Source organism: Pyrus communis, chromosome 10, assembly GCF_963583255.1.
Source record: "Pyrus communis chromosome 10, drPyrComm1.1, whole genome shotgun sequence".
Lineage (NCBI taxonomy): Eukaryota > Viridiplantae > Streptophyta > Magnoliopsida > Rosales > Rosaceae > Pyrus > Pyrus communis.
In genome coordinates, this window is record NC_084812.1 from 26,871,727 (window position 1) to 26,893,082 (window position 21,356).

At 36.9% G+C, this 21,356-nt stretch overlaps 1 protein-coding gene across 2 annotated transcripts; it reads right to left on the bottom strand.

The window, feature by feature from the left end:
• Window positions 1-1,919: 1,919 nt before the first annotated feature.
• On the bottom strand, window positions 1,920-20,103 carry LOC137748419 (callose synthase 1-like). Of its 2 annotated transcripts, none has more exons than XM_068488562.1 (43): window positions 19,866-20,103; window positions 19,141-19,371; window positions 18,670-18,770; window positions 18,171-18,292; window positions 17,982-18,075; window positions 17,774-17,884; window positions 17,579-17,695; window positions 17,401-17,493; window positions 17,213-17,304; window positions 16,863-16,989; window positions 16,234-16,371; window positions 16,054-16,130; window positions 15,880-15,973; window positions 15,424-15,546; window positions 15,213-15,330; window positions 14,579-14,913; window positions 14,348-14,400; window positions 14,185-14,245; window positions 12,441-12,522; window positions 12,317-12,366; window positions 12,132-12,218; window positions 11,175-11,315; window positions 10,981-11,075; window positions 10,784-10,871; window positions 10,544-10,704; window positions 10,325-10,448; window positions 10,137-10,234; window positions 9,898-10,030; window positions 9,523-9,674; window positions 8,685-8,794; window positions 8,480-8,605; window positions 8,307-8,375; window positions 8,015-8,204; window positions 7,368-7,527; window positions 7,032-7,151; window positions 6,183-6,301; window positions 5,952-6,035; window positions 4,437-4,549; window positions 4,086-4,315; window positions 3,209-4,003; window positions 3,066-3,116; window positions 2,415-2,600; window positions 1,920-2,311 (listed from the first exon to the last, which is right to left on the bottom strand). In XM_068488562.1, the coding sequence occupies exons 2-43, from the start codon at window positions 19,325-19,327 to the stop codon at window positions 2,060-2,062; spliced, it is 5,859 nt and encodes a 1,952-aa protein (XP_068344663.1). In that variant the 5' UTR covers window positions 19,328-19,371; window positions 19,866-20,103; the 3' UTR covers window positions 1,920-2,059. The 2 variants fall into 2 exon arrangements, with proteins under 2 accessions (XP_068344663.1, XP_068344664.1); XM_068488563.1 differs by lacking the exon at window positions 19,866-20,103 and adding an exon at window positions 19,746-19,791.
• Window positions 20,104-21,356: the final 1,253 nt, after the last annotated feature.

A 21,356-nucleotide genomic window follows, 5' to 3' on the forward strand; every position in this document is an offset into this window, starting at 1 on the left:
TCATATTTTTGAAGCTTGGGCCTGAATTATGCCTTGGAACCTGGTTGTGAAACTGACACCATGATTCTTGCCTTTCTCGTTCCACCGTTATCGCCTATGGCCTGGCTTCGTTTATGATTATTGCCACCAGATGATGTGGTGTTCACTTTGAGGGAAACAACATTCACTTCTGGGAATGGTGTAGATCCAGTAGGTCGGGAATGATAATTTTTCAGTAGGAGCTCATTGTTTTGTTCAGCAACTAGGAGCACAGATATCAGCTGGTTATATTCAGTGAAACCTTGCGCTCTATACTGCTACTGCAGGAGCACGTTGGAGGCATGAAATGTGCTAAAAATCTTTTCCAGTATATCTTCCTCAGTGATGGTTTCCCCACAGAGTTTCATCTAGGAACTAATTCTGAACATCGCAGAATTGTACTCAGCCACTGACTTGAAATCCTGGATCCTTAGGTGAGTCCACTCATAATGAGCTCTTGGAAGAATCACCGTTTTCTGGTAATTGTATCTGTTTCTTAAGGTCTTTCAGAGGGCTAACGGATCTTCAACCGTTAGGTACTCGCTTTTTAGTCCTTCATCAAGGTGGCGACGGATAAAAATCATGGCATTCGCCCGATCTTGAAAAGATGCACTGTTCTCCTCCTTGATTGTTTCTGCAAGATTACATACCTACAGATGGATCTTCACATCCACTACCCAGGTAAGGTAGTTTTTCCCAGTAATGTCCAGGGCAACAAAATCAAGATTTGCCAAGTTCGTCATTTTCTTTTCTGAAAGAAAACTGAGATGTGTAAGAACTTGCAATAATATGTAATCTGGGGGATGTAGTGTTAGAACTTCTGGTTCTTACAAATTCTTTATTTTGATCTTCAGGACAAAATGATAAGCACTCGAAACTTCTGGCTCAAGATTTACATGATGAATTAGGAGAGCGATTGTACTGCACCATTCTTATAATCATAGGATGGACGATTATTCCGCACCATTCTAGTAGCAGGAAAATTGAAATACGTAGAGCAAGGTGGGCGATTATACCGCTCCACCTAAAATTGCAATAAATTAAGCAGCAGGCAAATTTAAATATGTAGGATAGGGTGGGCGATTATACCGCTCCGCCTAAAATTTGCAGTAAAATTAGATATGTAGTCCAAGATAGACGATGATACCACACCTTCTTGGATTGCAATAAGATTAAATTTGCAGTTCAAGATGGGCGATTGTACCACACCATCTTGGATTGTAGTAAAATTAACATAAATAAACACTGGGTTAGTAATCAAGATCTACACCAAACAAGAAATCAAATATATATATATATATATATAATTGTTAGGTTGAGAACTAAAAGTAAGTATGGTGCAAACAGCTTTTTGCGAGGGTATATCCAGCAGTTAAGGTAGAGGAAGAAGATGCAGTAAAATCCTTAGAGGAAACTTTTTTTTTTGTTCAGCAAAAAGGAATGATTTCTTTTGGCGAAGAGAAATGAGAAATGGTTATATTTAGAGAGTCATGCTGATAACGTGTTATAAATAGATCAAAGTTAGAGAGTTAACATTTACTGGTGACAGGAGCGAAGCAAGTGTAAAATATTACACTGTAACTATAGCACAAGAGGATGACGAGGTAGGAATAGATACAGATGTTATTGATCTTTCCTTTCTGAGGTAAGAATAGATACAGATGTTATTGATCTTTCTTTTCTTACTCTGTCTGTGTATCTTGATCGTAGTTGGAGTGCTCTATTTATAGAGCACCTCCAGACAAACATTTTGAAATTTACAATACACATCTTTGAAAGTACGATCCTCCTTTATCTCCCAAGTCAATATCATTTTGTATGAACATTGAAAATCTGTGTGGGCATTCATAATACTGCCAATGTTTTCAACACTACATTCAACATTGCCAATGTTTTCAACAACATTTACCTGTGTATTTCATTACATATATTCTAATGTTTCCAAGAAAACAAAATTACAGAGTCATCTATTTGAGCAAGCAATGGTGGTATATTTACATCGAGAGATAAATGAGGCCATCCCTTTGGAATCCGCATGCAACTATTCATTATTGTTGGAGGAGTGAGAGCCCTTCCTTTGTCCTCCAAGAATACGTGAGATCTGTAAACCTCTACTGAATGCTTGGTTGAAGAGCATTCGCGTCTGGAATTCGGAAACAAACGGAAACCAAGCGAAGAATGCAACCGGGGTAAAAAGAAGCAACCCAATGATTATTTCATAACCGCGAGCAAGTGTTTGAACTGATTCCCAAAACCCTGCTCGTTTAATTAGTGGCTTACAAGCTTGCGCAATCTGTAAGAAACAAAACAAAAAAACAATGGAATTACTCGAGGAAAACAGGAAAGAGTAAGTTTGCAAAATAACACACACAAACGGAGAAAAACAATTTACTGACCAAAAGCAATCCCCATCCAGTTGGCATGAAGGCAAGAATGCACACTACAACATCCCGAAGTGTCATATGAGGGACCACTATTAAGGTAATGAAGATAGCTAAAAATGTAATAAATATAAATCCCTTAACCAGTCGAAACAAAAGCTGATAGTCTGCACTTAATCGTCGCCTTCCAGCAGACACAGCCTGAAAAAGTTGAGCCAAACTGTCAAATAAAATCCAAGAGGCAGCAAATTTACTTTTCATTGTCATACTCATACATTTAGTCTGCCCAAACAAAACTGTTAGTAAAAACCAAGTAAATTTTTCCTCGCCTGCAAAATATGCAAGAAAAGAGTCAACGGGACTTTTCTCTGAAAGTACACGAAACGAAAGCAAACGTGTGAACCATTTTTCTGAAAATACACGAAAGAAAATATTTCCTTAACTTCTCAAAAGACAGATTTTGAATTTTCTAACCCAAAGCAAATGCAAAAGGCCTCAGTTTCTTCTCAGTGCAATAACAAAGAAAGCCTCTACGTGGTAAGTTATGCCCATAAAACAACTCATGATTGACATCATACAATGTTGCAATAAATATAAATCTATAAACAGAGAAATATGGCTCTGCTTCAAGATATATATTAGGAGTCCAGAAATTTTACTACGCACCTTCATCAGACACAAAACTAGAATGATCACGAGCCACGAAACACCGTATACCTGCATGTGCATTGAAAAGTAAATTAATACACCCGTATAATAAATAAAACAGTTATTTGGAATGCGTATAAAAAGGTCAAGAAATGATATACCAGGAAACTTTTGTTGTTTGTGATGTTAAGGTGATAAACTAGCCCATACTGGTAAATGAAAAAGCGCAATGCTAATAATATCTCAGCAACGATGCCACGTATCCCGGAGTACAGAAGGTGCTCATGTTCTTTTTCCCACCAGGATTCCCAGCTCTTGTCTGGTGATACACCGATCCCTCCATGATTGTTTATCCACTTTTTCCAATCTGTCCAGTCATCGACAATCTTTTGCCACTCAAACCCTGATGGATTGAAGAGGAAAGGAGCAAAAAGCCATGTTCCAACCATGAACCATATCTGTATTGTAATGAGAATATATACAACTCCACTTTTATATGAACGGCCAAATAGGTGGTATACCACAAGCAGAATCAATAACTCAATGCCCTTGACAAAGTGACTTCTAGAGTAGAGCCTGTAGTTATCAGCAAACTTGGCATGAAACACTACAAAGCTACGACCCGTTCCTCTGTATTCTGCACCTCCATGAAGCAAAGTCTTTCCATAATAGTGGGTCTTTGTACCAAGAGAAAATGTGAAAAACACCGGAGCCAATTGTAATTGCATCAATACAAAATCGCTAAGTGCAGTACGGAACCCCTTTTCCAAACCAATTTCCATAACCATAGGCAAGGCCATCAAAAATCCAATTTGCACAACAGACTGAGAAGCTAGAGCTACTTGAAGAGGTTTATTGTCTCGAATACCTCGCTGAGTACTCAACCCTTTTTCAAGTCCACTGAGAACAAGATAAAGGCGACCGTAGAGAAAAACATAGACCGTAAGCACAGTCAACTGTCAAACCAGAAACAAAACATTTGAGATAACGGGAAAGGATTATATTATAATTGAAGAAAAAGGTAGACTGGGTACATACTAAAGTGCTGAAATAGAAACCAATTGTGGTGACGTAGCAGGATAGCATTCGGAAGAAATCAAATCGATGCCCAAGTCTATAGATGTCACGACTCAGTGTCTGTTCGCCATTCCCATTAGCTATCTTTGCCTCAAAAATTGAGATTTGGTTGAGGCCAACATCTCGTCCTTTACCTACTTGTATATATTCATGATGAGTGACACTGCCTTCACGTACTGTAGAATTGAAACCTGCAGACAACAAATATGTTAAATTGGTTCACTATCATTCTTGTTGGGGGGGGGGGGGGGGGGGGGGGGGGGGATGCGTTTGTGGGGGTTGGGGAAGTCTTAAACAAAGCCATTAGAATGCCTGCAAATATGTCCTCGCTTAAGTTGATGACTTTGGAAGCCTTGCTGACACCCCCTCTAGTCAGATGAAACAGTCGATCAAATACATCTGGATGACCATAGTGGAATCTAACTCTGAATGGGCAACAACAATTTTTGATTCAGCAGACTTCAACTAGATAAGAAAACATATGGTAACTGAAAAGTTGTGAATTGTGTGCCTGGAAAAGCATCAAGAAAAGCACAACAAAAATAAACATCTAACATCATACACTGCGTTAACAATTCCATCTACATAACAAAATCAAGCTCTATCTGTCCCTGATCTTTTGATCAATTTTTTGCGTACACTTATTCCAACAAATATTGGGATATGAGTTTAAAAGAGGAACAAGAATTAGTAATCGATCATTAATTAAACATAAGTTTCTCATGTTTCCTTTATATTTAGTAACTTGGTTGTTGAAGATAAGATGAGGGAGAATCGGTTAAGGTGGTTTGTACATGTGAAACGAAGACCTACAAACGCTCCGTTTACGAAATAGAGGCTCAGGGCCAAAGGGGTAGAGGAAGACTTGGAAAGAGACTCTAAGAAAAGACTTGGACTACTTGGATCTAACAGAAGACATGGCACAAAACCGAGCGCAATTGCAATCCATGATTTCATATAGCTGACCCCATTTAGTGGGATAAGGCTTTGTTGTTGTTGTTGTTGTTGTGGTTGTTCAAGCAAAGTAATTAATGTTACAATTGCACACATAAGATTCATTTTCTAAAATTCACCTAGTGTGTTGCCAGAAGTTTGGCGTACACATTCAGTAATACAGCCAATTTTGTGTGCGTTTGTGTGGTGGGGAGGGGGTCAGCAGGCCAATTCCTTATAAGCCCCCTAAGGCTTTTTAGCTTTCCGATGTGACTTCACATTCTCACACACCCCCTCATGTGCACAGAAATTTCTAGCCTAACATGTAATCAATTTTAATTGGGTGACATGGAGCACGTGGGACCATTGGGCTTCGTACGTGGAGAAACTTGGGTTTGATAACACAAGGGAAGTTGAGGTCCAAAAAAAAACAATTGGCAATGTGGGGAATATCACAATTTCTTTCAAGCCCATGCAAGGCTTCGTAACTTTACAATGTGGGATATTCTTCACATCCTCACATATTTTAACCAGCTGAGAGGGGATCATATTTAACAAAAACAATATAGCATGAATGATCATGAAAGAAAAAAATTTGTTTTACTTTTGACTGAAAATAAACATGACCATTCCTAACAAACCAAAAGAGTAAACAAATATCATCCGCCACCTCATACAAATGAACTAATATGAACTAAATGAATGTTGGATATGAAAAACATGCAATCTGCATAAAATCACAGTCAGTATGAGACTTGCGTTGAACAAACAAGAAACACATTATGACAGCTAAATCTCATTTTGGATGCAAATTGCAAAATAAAATAAACATATTTTCGAATAGTATACCAGAAGTTTTGCAAAAGGAAAATAATCCAAATTCAAGACTCTTACCTCAGAGGATTAGCCAGCAATCTCTGCCCGATAGTTACAAAACTAGTCTCTTGATTCGACATAAACCATGCAAGAGATGAAACACTGCAAAATTAACAGAAGATATGATAAGCCACAAGCACGCTCACCAAAGAACAAATATCTATGGAGTCTTAATTACTATTTGCACTGGAAATCCAGTCTTAATTACTATTTGCACTGGAAATCCAGCTTCAGAGCAACAACATATACCTTCCAGTGAAAATATGCTCCCTAAGTCCAAGTATTGTCGGGAATCTAACACCATCATGCTTCACAAGAAATTCTTGCAGTAAGTTCCTCATTTTGAATGCTTCTTCCAAGTAATTATCCTGTTGAATAGATACAACAATGTCGTTAGCCTAGGAGACTGAGTTTCCAACTTTCCAAGAAGTACAAGCAGACAGAATTCATACCTATACAGTAAGCGATGTCAAAACCCTATTTTAGTGTGGCGGTCCTATCTCATATCAAATTTTCTTTCCCGAAAAAATCCAAGTCACTTCACACAAAGTAGTGCTAGCTACTCTAAATGTGAGGATTAATAACAGGTAAAAGAATCTTGAAAACACTTACAATGTCCAAGTCCCTGCAATGGCATAGTTCATCCACCTCGTTTTCTGGGTTACGTTTGAGGGTTTTGAACCCTGGACCTAGCCTAGTCCTACCCGTCACCCTCCCAACCCTCAGCATTGGGTTAAACCAAGTGACTTTATTCATCCACATCTTTCATTGTCCCTTCCTCTCTATGGCCCCACCAGGCCACCATGCCTACTCTCCTTTATGTTAACTAATAGTATACACATTCTCTCAGGCACACACAAAGTGTTAGCATACTTAGCCTAATTAAACAAGATTAACTCAACTATAGGAGGGTTGACTTAAGAAGTTAAGATTGATATAACATTCTAGAAAAGTCTGATTTAATGTAATTTGTACTTTACATTTTCTGATCCCTTTCACAGCTAACCCTCCATATTGGAGAAGTATCGTTCACTTAAACCCTTCTTGTTCTCTATTTGTCAGCACAAAGCATGTACATATGATCTTTTGTGTGTGTACCTGATTCATATCTATTGTCTGCAAGCCTTCCCCACGTGTGAAAATGATGGCATGGTTTTGATTTTCTGGCTTTCCCTCTCCCAAAATTGCAGGTCCAGGAAGCTTTATCCGATAAATATCCTGTAAAATAAGGTTTAGACAATCCATTATAAAGCATCGTCCATGTACAGAAGATGTGTTGCAATGTTAGAGTTGCCTATTGTTGGATTTCCATAAAACAACAAACACTAGAAGCATGAATCTCTTACAGGTCTATGAAGCTCAGCCACAGAGGTCTCAAATTTCCATATAAAAGTACTGCCACTATCCAGTACTGAACGTTATTCAAATTATTACCTGATCCAACCTTTGAACTGGATCAGAAGAATCAACTGACTTAGTTGGAGGAGCCGCCTTTACAAGAGCCGAATAGTAGACCTTCCAAACGTTCTTTTTGGATTTATCCTCACTCGTTTTCTCTACCTCATCAATGTAAGCTACTCGAAGAGATGGATAACTGCAACAAGGAAAATAAAGCAATATAAACATGACTGCTTCTATAAGCAACAAAACTTTGAGTTCATGACAAAGAGTGTATTTAACTTAAAATTAAAACACAACATTGTTTTTCCTATTCAATTAGGAGGAGCAAAAGTTGGACCTGAAGAGGTTAATCATTTAGTAACTGCTGGAACTTTTGGAACCAATAGTAACCAACAGTAACCAACAAATTTTATCAAATAACGGGATACAAATAGGTTTTTTGTTTTTTTTTTTTTTTTTTTTGGGTTATATTAATTATGCGTCCACTTACCATTTTAACCTCAAATAATATTTTTCCTGAAAAATTGTTAGGACCTTCTTTTTTAATTTGTGATCTATTTAAAGCTTTGCCTTGGTTAATATAACTACCAAGCACAAGCTTGCTTAATCTATTATACTGCACTATTAATATACATTTCACAGACAGAAAAAACTATTTAACTAGATACTAAGGAACATACGTTGCCATAAGTTTCAAAATGTCTTTGGAACGAGCATCCCCAGATCGCTTGTGAATTCCATATTGTTGGCATGACACAACATATGAGAATTTCATATCGACCACCGCCTGGCATTGTGCCAAAAGTGACCCTTCTGCTTTTGAGTCTTCCTCAATAGTTGATTCAGCAGCCTTATAGCCAGCCAGTAGCTCTAATAATGAGGAAAATTGAAATCAGCATTCCGAAACTTAACTGTACAAGAGATATGGTAATTGGTAATTAAAGATATACAATACCAACAAAGCTCGATTACCATTATCTTTTGCCATATCCAGGAAGGCCTGAAGTTCCAAAGCTTTCCGGTAATACATCATACCTCGTACTTTAATTGAGAGAATAGGAGAAGACAACTCAAATCATACATAAGTAAATTAACACATCGATCAAGTTTTAAAGAGAGGGAGAGAGATCTGCATCTGCTTATACCAGTTTTTGTCAATGTTTGGCCTCGATAGGATGCCCATAGACGGAGTTTCTCTTCCAATTCATCGTTTGCTCTGAGTTCTTCCTCATTTTCACACTTGACCCGCTCAAGAAAGTTAGTCCATTCATCTGTAATCAATCATGGATTTATAAATACAAAAAAAATAGTTCAGACAAAATGCAAAACAATAAACAGAAAACAACTGACCTGGAAAGATCTTCTGCAAGTAAAAGAGGATAGAGACACCATCTTCATTCTGCCTTTCCAGATGATTTACGGAGAAAAGAACTTCTTCTGAATGGTATGGTGTCAAAACCCTATGGAGTAATCAAAACCATGTCAGGCAAAATATAGCTATCAAAATAATTTACTCCCCAAAAAGGATAGATACACCTGCCATACTATTTTCTACAACTTATTGTTATTATGAAGTGGTTCAGGTTGAAACAAAAGATATCTCCCGAACTTATAGATTATTTCACTTGAAAGATTATATGCAATTGTGTAAGATGAAAATCTATTGGGCATTGTTTATTCTGATTAACTAACAGTATTTTATTACACATATATCTTAGTGCATACATGGTCATTGGAGTTCAATTTGGTAATTTTGTGTACCACCTAGCAATTTATGTGAAACTAAGTATTGTGTGCATACATGGCCGTCTTAGTGCTAACTTTTGTGTTACTCCACCTTGCAATTTACATGAAAGTAATGTGAAGATGTGTTAAGTACAGTTCAATATCGTAATTTCCATTCTTGTCTCAACACTCAACAGTGACACAATGGTGTAGTGAAGATGCTAAATTTATGAATTGTCTACGCTTCCACAAATGGTTTAGTTGTTCAGACTGGTTTAGTACAAAAAGTTATCCACTTCGTATCCTGTGTCAACACCTGGCTAATAATCACAGCCTCAGCTTGAGAAATGATAAAGAAAAATTATCCTATGTCCAAGGGCATGACAGTAAATGACACTACTGGTCACCTGTAAAAGTAAAAATGAAATAACAATTAAGAAAGTCTAAATTGAAGAGAACATACGAGAAGGAAAGCATATTTCGAACTTTAGGTGCGGGAGGCATGTCCATAAACAACGAGTTGGAAAAGAAAGAAATGCGCCTTCTTGCTTCCAAGTTGGATGGGACATCCATAGCAGACTCTTTCTCTGTAAGTAATAGATGTAGCCTTCTGATCTGCAAAAGATAATGGACTCAATTATGAGGAGAGGGAAAATATATGAATATAAGAAGATATGAACAATAAATTTTCGGACTAAGAAACGAGATAGGAAAGGCCTGCACTAGAAGGGGTCGTCCTCTAAACATAAATAGCATTAATATTCTGGGTGACGGCAAGATGCCTGCAGCTAATCCTATAAACAGCACTGAAATCAAAATATTCTTAAGGAAACATTACCTTTTCTTTCCGATCTGCTGTTTTTGTGGACACTTGGACTGGGAAATTCAGTTCACCGAAATATGTATCCCGTTGATCAAGGGGTGTCATTCCCTCATCTTTTCCATATGATCCATGACTTGAATCTAGCAAGCTGCATTAAAAAAAAAATATATATATATATATATAGATAAAGGAAAAATTAAGGGAAACATCAAATTTTTTTACATATTTGAGAAATTGGGATCAAAGTCATTTACTTGGGAATTTCATCCTCCATTATGTCTCTTGTCACAACCTCTAACATGTTAAGCAAGACAATTACGACCTGGTCCTTGTCCTCCTGTTTGTTTTCCATCTGTATTCATCAGAAAGAGATGGTTGGGACTAGCTACTACCTTGATTCATCAACATATATATGTGAAAGTTTATTGTCAAAGAAGAATACCAGATATTCAATTAACTTAACAAATTGTTCATGGAGACTTGGAAGAGCACTCATATTGAATTCTGTTGTCAGATTTCCCTTGTCAATACGATCGTCAACTATGGTGAAGATATCACTTATAACCCTGGGCAAAGGAAACATCAGGAAGATAACAAAATCTGGCAGATAAAGTTACCTTTTCTATTATTTCAGTTCTAATTCAAGTAAAATTGTACTCACTTCTTTTCACGAGCTCCACTGACCAAAGAGTTAATAATACTTTTAAAAGAGAGATAGCATTCGCGAATAGCACAGCGCATATAATTGTCAGTACTCATTCTCTTTTTCAGCTCACGGTCTTTATCTTTGCTGTCTTTTGCCATGTCCAGTGCTATTGGGATCTATAAAATTAGTGCAAAGTGAGTACATTTATTGGTCTTGCTAAGACTAACGGAAAAAAATATTCATAATAAGACAGACCTTGCTAGCAAGCAGAAAAGGAGGCCACTGGATGAGGTCTGCTAAATCTGGGTCAGCCCCATATGGGACGAGCAGCAAGTTCATTTCCCTGCAAAACAAAAACAAGTACTCTAACTTCAACTGTTTTATCCAAAGCGTAAAACATTGGAAAGCAACATTCATTCCAAACTAAAGAACGCAGTTCCTTGCATGTTTACCTATCATTTATCAGATCCTCTTCTCTGAAACTGCTAATTATTTCATTCCACATCTGTGCAAACTTTGCTGCTTCCTTCTCTTTACTAGATGGGGTCTGAAACAAGCAGCCAAGATACAATGACACAATTCTTCTTTCAGAGCTTAACAGAGAAAGGTACCAATTTCTGTATTGAAGGCAGAACAGTGATCAAACCTTATCAAACTTGCGAGAGAACGTGGCTTTTAGTATTCCCTTCTTTTTAGTCTGCTCAATCCTTTCCACTGGAATCAAAAAATTATTAAAAGCACCCGGCAGTGATTCAAATCGAGATCGCAACATTCCCAGTGTTCGAATCTGAAAGAAAGAAACATCTGGTAAGGTTTTTTAAGTTCCAAAAACCTACAATTAGTGCAAGAAAAAACACATGAAGCAGATGACCATATTGTACTTCTTAGTCTAGAATTTCTAGACAATAACTTCATGGTAAATTCAATGTAGCAAATAAATTGTGAGAGGAATAAACTCTTTCGTGCTTTTAACCATGTTCCAGAGAAGGAACACAAGTTTTCCTTTGGAAAAAGGGATCGCTCATGGAGCCAACTCTGCTTTGTAGCTCAACAATTTGAATCATCTACTGTAGATCTATAAATACAGGTATATAGGTATATGCGGGGACTTCAACAATAAAAGAGCCACTCTTCAATGAAAAAATAAACAAAATCTGAAGGTTTGACTTGTCGTCACAACAAGAAAAAGAGAAAAAAGAACTACCAAGTACGAGAAATGCTATTGAAAACACTGCTGGTATTGACTAACTGAGGATCACACTCCCTATTTTGCAGAAAGCCAAGTTTTCTCGCAGTCAAACGGCAAGAACCTCACAGTGTCTATTAATATATCTCCAATTTTTATCCTAAGAAATCATACTGGGAAAAGATAAAAGTTAAAATAAACCCAATGGAGGCATTGAGAGTCCATTGTAGATTCACCATGACTCGATAGCAAGTCATTCTAACAATCCGGGTTCCTTTTACTTTTCAAATAAAATCCCCCAAAGTGATAAATAAAGATGGTTGGGCAATGGAAGACTGGACTTATTGAGCTTCATCGATTCAACATAAAAACAAACATAAGGAATATGATTTATAGAGAAAATAAAACTCCACAAACCTCTCCAAGACGGCGAAATGCACCATATATACCCCCGAATATTGTTGAAAATATGGCATACCAAATTTGAGTATCCATAAAGTATACCTACAGAGAAGAATTAAAATAACTTCTTGTTTAGTAAAATGAACACAACAAAGTGGATGATAGACACTGATGTAAAAATGTGATAAAGATTAACATACAAGAACAATGGGAGCCCATAGCGCAATCACCACACCAATGTTATTCTTAGCTGAAAAGGTTCAAATAATGACATCATAAACCATCTGAATAATACAAGGAAGTTTATTTGACTCGTGCATTTACCTTGAGGGAAGAACTCATGCCATTGGTAGGTCCTTATGTGAACCCTCATGATATCTTTAGTTGGTTTTACAAGAGGCCTAATCTGTAACAAAGAAAAATAAATGACATTATTCAATCAATTTTGCGCCAATTTTTTTTTCTCAGGGGAAACAAATTTATTAACAGATAATAAAAATACAAAAACTCAAAAGGAGTTGACCATGAACCAAAATATACAACTTATCACACAAGAAAGACATCTACAAAAGCCTCAACCAAGATTATCCTATAGCTGCCTTCTTATCTAGCCAAATAGTGGAAGAGAATGATCCCTGAATTATGAAGAAATGGTTTCCCAAAGTGAAAACAGAAGCCTCACCCTCTCCCAAAGCTCTTCCACCCCCACCGCCCATCCAAATCGTCCACAATATAGCAATCCTGCATAAACCCCATAAAACTCCAGCCTTCTTTCCTCTCTAACAAAAACAGTAAGTCTTTCACCAACCAAGGAATGGCACACATTTGATATCATTACCCAACACACTTTAGCATCCCTGAATAATAAATGCCACAAACAGAGAGCTACTGGACAATGAAGAAAAAGATGTTCTAATATACTACACGAACTTCGAGATAGACAACAATTAAGTCTCCTTTTTTTAAGCAACTCACATGTATTAACTCTTCTGTGAGTAGGGATGGGCAAGGTACACCATGGATACTCCATCATCACCATCACCACCCCAATTAACACTACTCGTCACCACTCATCATGATTGGCACATAACTAACAACTAACGGGTACCCATGTAGGCGAAATGGGCACCCCAACCCAAATCGCACAATACTTGTGAGCCACTAGCCATCCCAAAATCTTCACCTCAGGAGGAACATTTACTTCCCAAATCTCCCTAGCTGGATTAAAGCCTGGTAGATGAAAAGTATCAACTAAAAATCTGAACAATGACATGCAGGAGGACTTGCCTGAGGATTCCAGCCATCAACACCTCAAATCCTCTCTGACTACATACAAACGAACTTTCTACAATGGTAGGCAAGGCTGATAATTGGTCTACCTCAACTTTATTTAAATTCCTCTGAATTCAAAATCCTAACTCCCCGAAGAAAAAGAAATAAATACAAGCCTGGCACTGACTATGCTATGAAATCTGGATAACCTTAAAACCCGCAGAAAAGTGACTTCAAGGGCTGTTCTCCCAGCAACAAATCCTCCCAGAATCTAACACTTTCCTCTTGCCCACCACCAATCTAACATTTGTCTTTATCTTTTACACAACACTACGACAAGAATACTGAAGCATTTTCAAACAGGCTGCTATTTTCCAAACGTAGTAGATAAAACTCAAATTAGACAAATGATTACGTATAATAAAATCTGTGGCAACATAATAAGTATGACAACATCATAAGTTTATTATGCATTTTTCTAGTTCATCAGTATTCTGATACCCAAATAGACTTTAAATCCTTCCCTCAAGAATTATGGCGAAGGTTGAGGAGGTGATTTATTGTTAAGGGACAGAAAATAAAGTTACATTTGTGCCCCCTCGATTACCTAAATAAACAAATAAGTCATTAATTATTTGTAAAGAATCAATGTTATGTCACCAGAGTAAAAATTAAATATACATAGACATAAGGTATGCAAAACATGAGGGAAAAAATGTATACAAACATTTATCACAAACTTATTTAAAGTGGCATGCAGATGCTTGTGAAAGTTGAAGATGGACTAAAATAATACCTCTACATAGTAACTGAAGGCTAATTTCGACACAAGCAGGAGAACCCAAAAAAGGGTATACCTATAAACAAAAGCAGTCAGTAACAATGGGAGATAAATATCTAGCCCAAGCCATCCAATAGAAAGAAAAGATAAATCAACATCCGTATGCTTAGTTGCTTACTTGAAAAGAGAAACTGAGCTTTCATGCATTCCCCTTCCAACATAAAGCCGAGTCTGCAAGATATCAAATGATGTATTAGACCGAGGCAATATGCTGAAGAAGCAATAAGAGAACAAAAACTAAATGGCTGGGAAATGATCAATTGAGGTATCATATCCAGAAGCAAGTGGTTATTGCTTCAGTCCCCACAAAGTGATTTATAGAAATTTTCTTACAAGGTCCATCTCATACCTGAGACCACCACATCATGAGCATCACAAGCCTTATGTTTGACCTTTCAAGAAACCGGCGAATGAATGGGAACATAAACAACAATCCAGAGAGCATGTTTGGAGATAAGTAGATGACAACAGCCAAAATGAACAAGGAATTTGAACTTGGACCATTGCCAAACCAACTTTTGATGGTCCGTGCAAATCCGGAAGGATCTTTCCAACTATAGGCGTAAGTCACTGGTAAAACAATGACCCATGCTGCAGCCGAAACAGCCTTCAAGACATATCTTAGCTTGACAAAGAATGACATGCTTTGCCTAGCTTTCCAGCTCAAAATTAAATCAAGAACAGCTGTAAAAGAAAATGAAAAGATGAAAGAACGGTTAATTATAAAATTTAGAAGGTCCTTGAACGAGTCTTGTGCAACTCCAAATTCCAAAATCAAGTTTGTATGGTGTTTTATTTGTTCTTTTTCTTTGCTTTTGTGGTTTTCCTGCTGGACTAAGTCACACGGTTCTTCCATCTTGGATTTTGCACGTGTAAGTTATTTTATGTTATTGCTTTAAATTATTTGGATGTTAATTGTTTGATAAACTAAATAAAAATAATAAACCAACAATAGCAATAGTAAGTCACATGATTTTATTTACCATGTGCAAGCTTCAATATGGCAGCAGTTACGAAGATACTCAGCACTTTCTTAAAGACATCACCCTCAAACATGGAACCTAAGTCCCCCGACCCATTCCAAGCAACAATGATCATTGCCTAAAGAAAATTATTATTTTTCACATAAGTCCTAAGATTAAATAGACATAAACATAGGAGAGAAAATAAGTGATAAAAAAAAAAAAAAAAAACCTGTAAACTCAGTATATAAAAGCTCCACATCCTATCAAAGCTTCTGAAAATGTGCCAAAACGAGCGTATTTCAACAAAGTTGACTTTGCCAATCCATCGATCCCCAGTGTATGGTTTCTTTCTCTGAAATCATAAATTTCCAAAATAAAGAAAAACATTTAAACCAAAGAATACGATGAGAAAGAAAATAGATTTAGTAATTTTAAGGAAAACTTTTTTTGACCTGATTAATCTGATTCCCGCTTAAAACATTTACAAAAGTGGAAGCTTTTAAATTTTCCTATAGAGACTAACTAAATTTTAAAATATCGTTATAACAGATACCTATGATTAAATTGCTACAGTTGACAACTGAGATTTCCTTGGTTTCAGTAGTGATATACTGAAATCATGGATGATCAACAACGAGAGAATGAAAAAGAATATTTTATATCCACAACCACAATTACCGCTTACCTCATCTTTGTCAACTTGAATATCGTCGATAGGCTGGCAAAAGAAATCAGCATCTGCACGCATAGGCCAGCCTAGCTTAAAACAATCAACTGACCTACAATTTCATACCAAAATGTTTTAGTAATGTACAGTCTTTCATTGGACAAAGCAACATAAACAAAGAAAAGCATGTACCAAAAATATTCATTCAAATCGTCGTAATTTCTCCATTGGGAATGCTTTGATTTTCCTCCTTTGCTCCTTTTAGCCTCCTGTAAAGAACAAGCAAAAAAATTAGCGAACTATGACTCAATAAGATGTCAAAAGGGCAGCTAGAAATTCTAGTGAATCAAATAAAGGTAGCAGAAGCAACACCTTTGCTATTGTATCATATATTGGAGTGACTACTTTCGACAAAAAGGCCTCATCCTCTCCACCATAGGCTGGCTTTATGTGCTCACCTGTCATTGGACTAACACTCCCAGCTAGCATTCCATACAATTCAAATGCCATCTGCAAAGTGTAAAGTACAACTGCTAAATATAACATAGGCTTTATCCCCAGTATTAGGGCTTGATTCAGGAATGATAATGATTACATGGTAAGAATAATTTTAACTTATGCAATACATATAACTACAAAACATGAAATTGTCAAATGTTTCCTGTAAAATAACTTTGATCCTGAAAATTTATCATTTTAGACTCATTAGTATATAATAACCTTGTGATTTCTTAAGAAATTGTTTAACAGAAACACTGAGCAGATAAGATAAAGTTTAAGAACTTAGAGTAACTTACTAACTTGCCTCTCTAATTACATATATCGTAAAAATGGCATAATTCACTGACCTACAGACAGATTACATAGCTTCAAGAGGTTTATCACCCTTCCAATTGAAAAAGAATGTTATACTTCGTAAGAAATACAATGTGTAAAGTATAAGCTTTTTAAATTGCATTGCAGGAAGATAAAGCAAGGTAACAAGACATATTAAAGTGTACATGATGATAAATATAGCAAAGGCATTCTGGCATGAATCTCAAATTTGCAGCTTCTCCCCATATAAGAAGATATAAACCCATGTATAGCAACTTTCGTTGCTGTACTTCCTGCTGAATAGTTGGCAACCTGCCAGTTAAAAGCAGTGTTTGTGTGTTAATAGAATGGAACAAAAGGAAAGAAGAACATCACAATATTGCTTTGAATTACTATAAGCACTGAGTAAACAAAGCAAGTTTAATGCCGCTTATAGAAGACTATCACAGTATAACTAATCCACTTAACATTTCTAAGAACAGATCGGTATTATACTAAATTATTAAATTACTATGTTTTAAATAGGATTCCTCACCACAGGCTACTTTTCCGATCCAGGTATTTACACCACTTTTTGTAATTTTTGAAAAGCTTCTTCATCACATCCGTTAAAGCTCGATCATCCAACTATAAAAAAAAAGATTTGGCATATAAAGTAAGGTAAGAAGGGATGGAAACAAGTTCAGAAAGTGGAAATATAAAGCAACTGAGAAGGGTGAAGACCTTGGGCTGTTGATCAGGCTTGGGCAATTGCCGTATGTGGACATTAGCAACCAGCAGAATCAAGTGTTCCCTTTGATTTGCCACATTATCTTTCTGCACATTAATGAGCAGAGCATAGCTGCTGATGAAAGACGAAAAACTCAGTAATTTATGACATTCAGTTTGGTTAGTCACGCACCTGAAAACCAAACATGGCCTGAAGCCAGTCTAGAATATCTTCATCTACTTTCTTCTTGTGGCCCTGTGGCCATGGAAGACCCCTGGTGTTCCGGAGTGCAGAAACAGTAGCATGAATCTGTCAACAAGAGGCAATGTTTTACCTGTAGTCTAATGAAATTAAAAAAAAAATCGCACTACATGAACAGGTTGAAACCTCAGGATATCTCATGATCGCCTGATTTTGACTATCAGGATCAAGAGGAAGGATATTGTAAGGTACATATATCTGCTGTTTTTCTTCAACCTCGGTATGAGCTTCCAAAATCTACAGTACCAAAAATACAGATATTCTTACAACGAAGGAAACAAATAAAAAAGATTAGTATTGCACAAAATTTGCTGGTCAAAAAATTATATTTCACCTCCTCAGCTACTTCAACAGCCTCCGTCTGATTGACAGCCTTCAAAACCTCAAATAAAACAGCGGCAGTTTGGTATGCTTTTGTAAGTTGTGCCCTGTGTAAGGAAAAAGAAGCTTAAGAACCTAAAGTAAAACAACGTAGTAACTCTTCAATCAAACAAATAACATGTCTACACTCCTAGAGACAGACCGATCTGCTTTATCAGCAGCATGCTGCAAAGCTTGAATGTATTTTTTGTAGTAATCTCGATAAAAACTCTGCATTTCCCGAGCATCACTCTTTGCCCTTCCTGCCAGTGTTGTTTCATTTTCCTGAAAAGAATGAAATGACAAGAGTAATATCTCTGCTCAATGCCAAATATGAAATAGCTATCCTTGGAAAAAAAATTAGAAAATGGATATTTTCCAAGAAACTATTAACTTCTTTCAGAAGAAACCTACTTATTCCTTAACATGTCCGATGTGGACTTTGAACTTCCAGTCCTCATATTATTTTTCAATTTCTTTTTTAGAATAATCTACCGTTTATGATTTATACGTCATTTCTTCTTCTTTTTTAAACTCTACTTACTTATTTACGAATCATTTCTATCTTTATGCCTATTTGTTTATTGCTAATGCTATTGGATGACCATTATGTGTCTGAAAACACGGAGTTGTTGGAAATACCAAGGGAAATTAAAGCTTACCCTTTCTAGACGCTGAAGAAGTGCAGTTTTAAACTGGCGAACACCACGTCCACTAGATGTGGGATCTAGTCTGTGAGCTTTCTCAAAGGCATAAAACCGACCTAATTCCAACATAGACGTTAGCATGGATTGGATTCCTATACATATAATAAAGTACATACAAAATCCATTGAATTTATTGAAAGATTGTCCAATCATGAAATTTTTGGAAACATAACCTGTCTTGTTAAGTACAATAAGGGGTAAATAGCAAAAACAAACTGAGAGTTCACGAGTGAGAAAAACAAGAGATGTATATAAGATAGTGTCAATTTAGACTACTAATTAGGTGGATCGTGATTTAAATGTGTAGTTCAAATTGACACTTTGGCCACATAATATGTCACATATCGAGCAAGATAACATTACCCTAAACACACAAATAGATAATAGAATACAAGCGTACGATGTGAGGAAACAAGTGCAACTCACATAGATAGGCAACTCTTGGATTCCTGGACTCAACTTCGTTTGCAACACGGAGAATAGGAGCAATCTCGAAGAGGGAAGAAGGCACCACCTCACTATCCAGCATGGTCTCTCCAAAGCTCCCAGCAGTCTGGGTGCGCAGAATCCGCCTCGGCGGCTGGCCGTCAAACCCTCCTCTTCTATACGCCATCTGTAGACTTTAAGCCCGAAGACCAATCAAACTAAGTTGTGTACCTGTTGATACCAATGACATATGCATATATCAGGAGAAGAGGGAAGTCCCATAATTCCGTAATCGCATAACGATCGGTGTGACTGGACCAAAATCTCAAGTGGGATGCCAAGTAAATATGGGGTCACGCAAGCAGAGAAATTTGGTCTTAAAAATTTCAAAAATCGCAATCAATGAAAACCACGAAGTAGGCTCAACCGAGTCTAATTCTAATCGAACAGTTTATGTTTTGAGTAAAGTTCCCTACTTCCCATTAAAAAAATCTCTAAACCCTCAAAAGAAAGTATTGAACATATATTCCAAGTCGTGTATTTACTCTTTAGCAGCAGCAAAACAGAATGAAATCGAAATACAAAAGATGAGAAATGAAACGAACCACCTTGCCCTTCCCCTTGCACAGTTGCGCTTGCCCTTGCCCTTGCGGGAGATAAGGAATGCTTACTAGACCAAAACAAGAAAACATACGAAGTAGAAAGATTTGATTTGATTTATTTACCTTTGTTCCAATTTCTACTTGTAGTTGAAAGCAACTGAGATTGTCTGGGCAGCCACAGAGACGGTCAGCATATGATATGATGGTGAGGGAGAAGCAAGTGTGTAACTTCTGGCAAGTTTCAGGAGGAAGGGGAAAGCAGAGCGAACAAGAAAGACGAAGAATGAAGAAAGAAGAAAGAAAAGCGCTTTTATTTTCAAGCAAGCAAAAATAAGCACATGCACTCTCTCTCCTCTCACACACGTAAGAGACTGAGACTGACACTGACACTTTAGAGAGAGAGTGGCAGGGTGTATTTTTGCTTAAATAAGATGGTGAACAAAAAAGCGCACGAGAGTGGCATGGATAATGGGTGCCAAGCGAAGGAAGCGATAGCTACTAGGCCTACGTAGTCTCTCCTCGTCTACGAAGTTTCTCTCTGTATTCTCTTTCTTCTCTCCTCTCTCCAATCTGCTATAATGAGAAAGAGATCCGGATCTCTTACATCCCACAGGATCAAATGATCCGAAATTTTGAATTTTAACGTTCTATTTATTTTAATCTTTAAAAATTATAATAAATTTTTGTTATTGGATAAAATTTGAAAAGTCTAAGTCAAGTGATTTGATAATCTTAATGGTACTTGGTGTGGGGGCCTGTTGGAGAAAAATGTAGGGCACTTGTAGAATCTGACATGGAAAGTCCTTTTTTTTTTTTTTTCTTTTTGTTCTTTTGAAAGGAAGGCGCGTGGTGGGGTGAGGTCGGCCGTCCTATGATTTTTATTTGACGACGACCATCCCTTGTCGTTCAGTTACATCCTCCCCTCCTCCCCCACTTCCCAACCAAATTGTTTATTTCTCCCTCAGACACATGCAGACCCAAACCCGTATCAAATTTTGTGAATTCTCTCCTCTTTTCTAGTTTGGGCCCATATATTATCAATAATGCTATCTACATATTTATTTTTTACTATTTTTATACTTTTTATAATTTTGGGTTATCGGATCGAATAAATTGATGAAGATCAATCGTTAAAAAATAACAAGAGTGCATGAAAGTAAAAATGAAAGTATGAATAGCATTTTCCTATATGATTACACATTTACATGACATTATAATAATACACGAGACATTTTACTATTAAAGATGAGACATTATACAAGCCAAACGGCTTGTAAGAGTCATTCTTCCTTATATACGAATATATCATAATTCAAACCGTTTGTTCTATTTATCATCCTGTAAAAAAGAGTCATTCTTAACTCTCTATGACTCTTTATCTTTCTTTCCAAAATCCTGGATCCAGAGTCGAATCCATATTGGGACTTGGGTGGTCTTAGGATCCACTAGAGTCTAAGAAAATTGGTGAAAGTACTTCCAGGACCCTTTGAAAATTGATACAGGATCCTTTCGTGCCTATAACGTGTTCAATGAAATGTCCTATTGACATATCTCAAACAAGACAAGTCAGTATCCTTCAATAGGATGCGTCGACATCACTCGATAAGGGGTCTC

Coding starts and splice junctions, on each gene's coding strand:
- LOC137748419 (XM_068488562.1), bottom strand. CDS start 19,327: ATGGCGTATAGAAGAGGAGGGTTTGACGGCCAGCCGCCGAGGCGGATT. Junction 11,316..12,131: donor CATTTCGCCGTCTTGGAGAG/GTTTGTGGAGTT, acceptor TCTTTCTTTCAG/ATTCGAACACTGGGAATGTT. Junction 10,235..10,324: donor TTAAGTTAATTGAATATCTG/GTATTCTTCTTT, acceptor TGATGAATACAG/ATGGAAAACAAACAGGAGGA.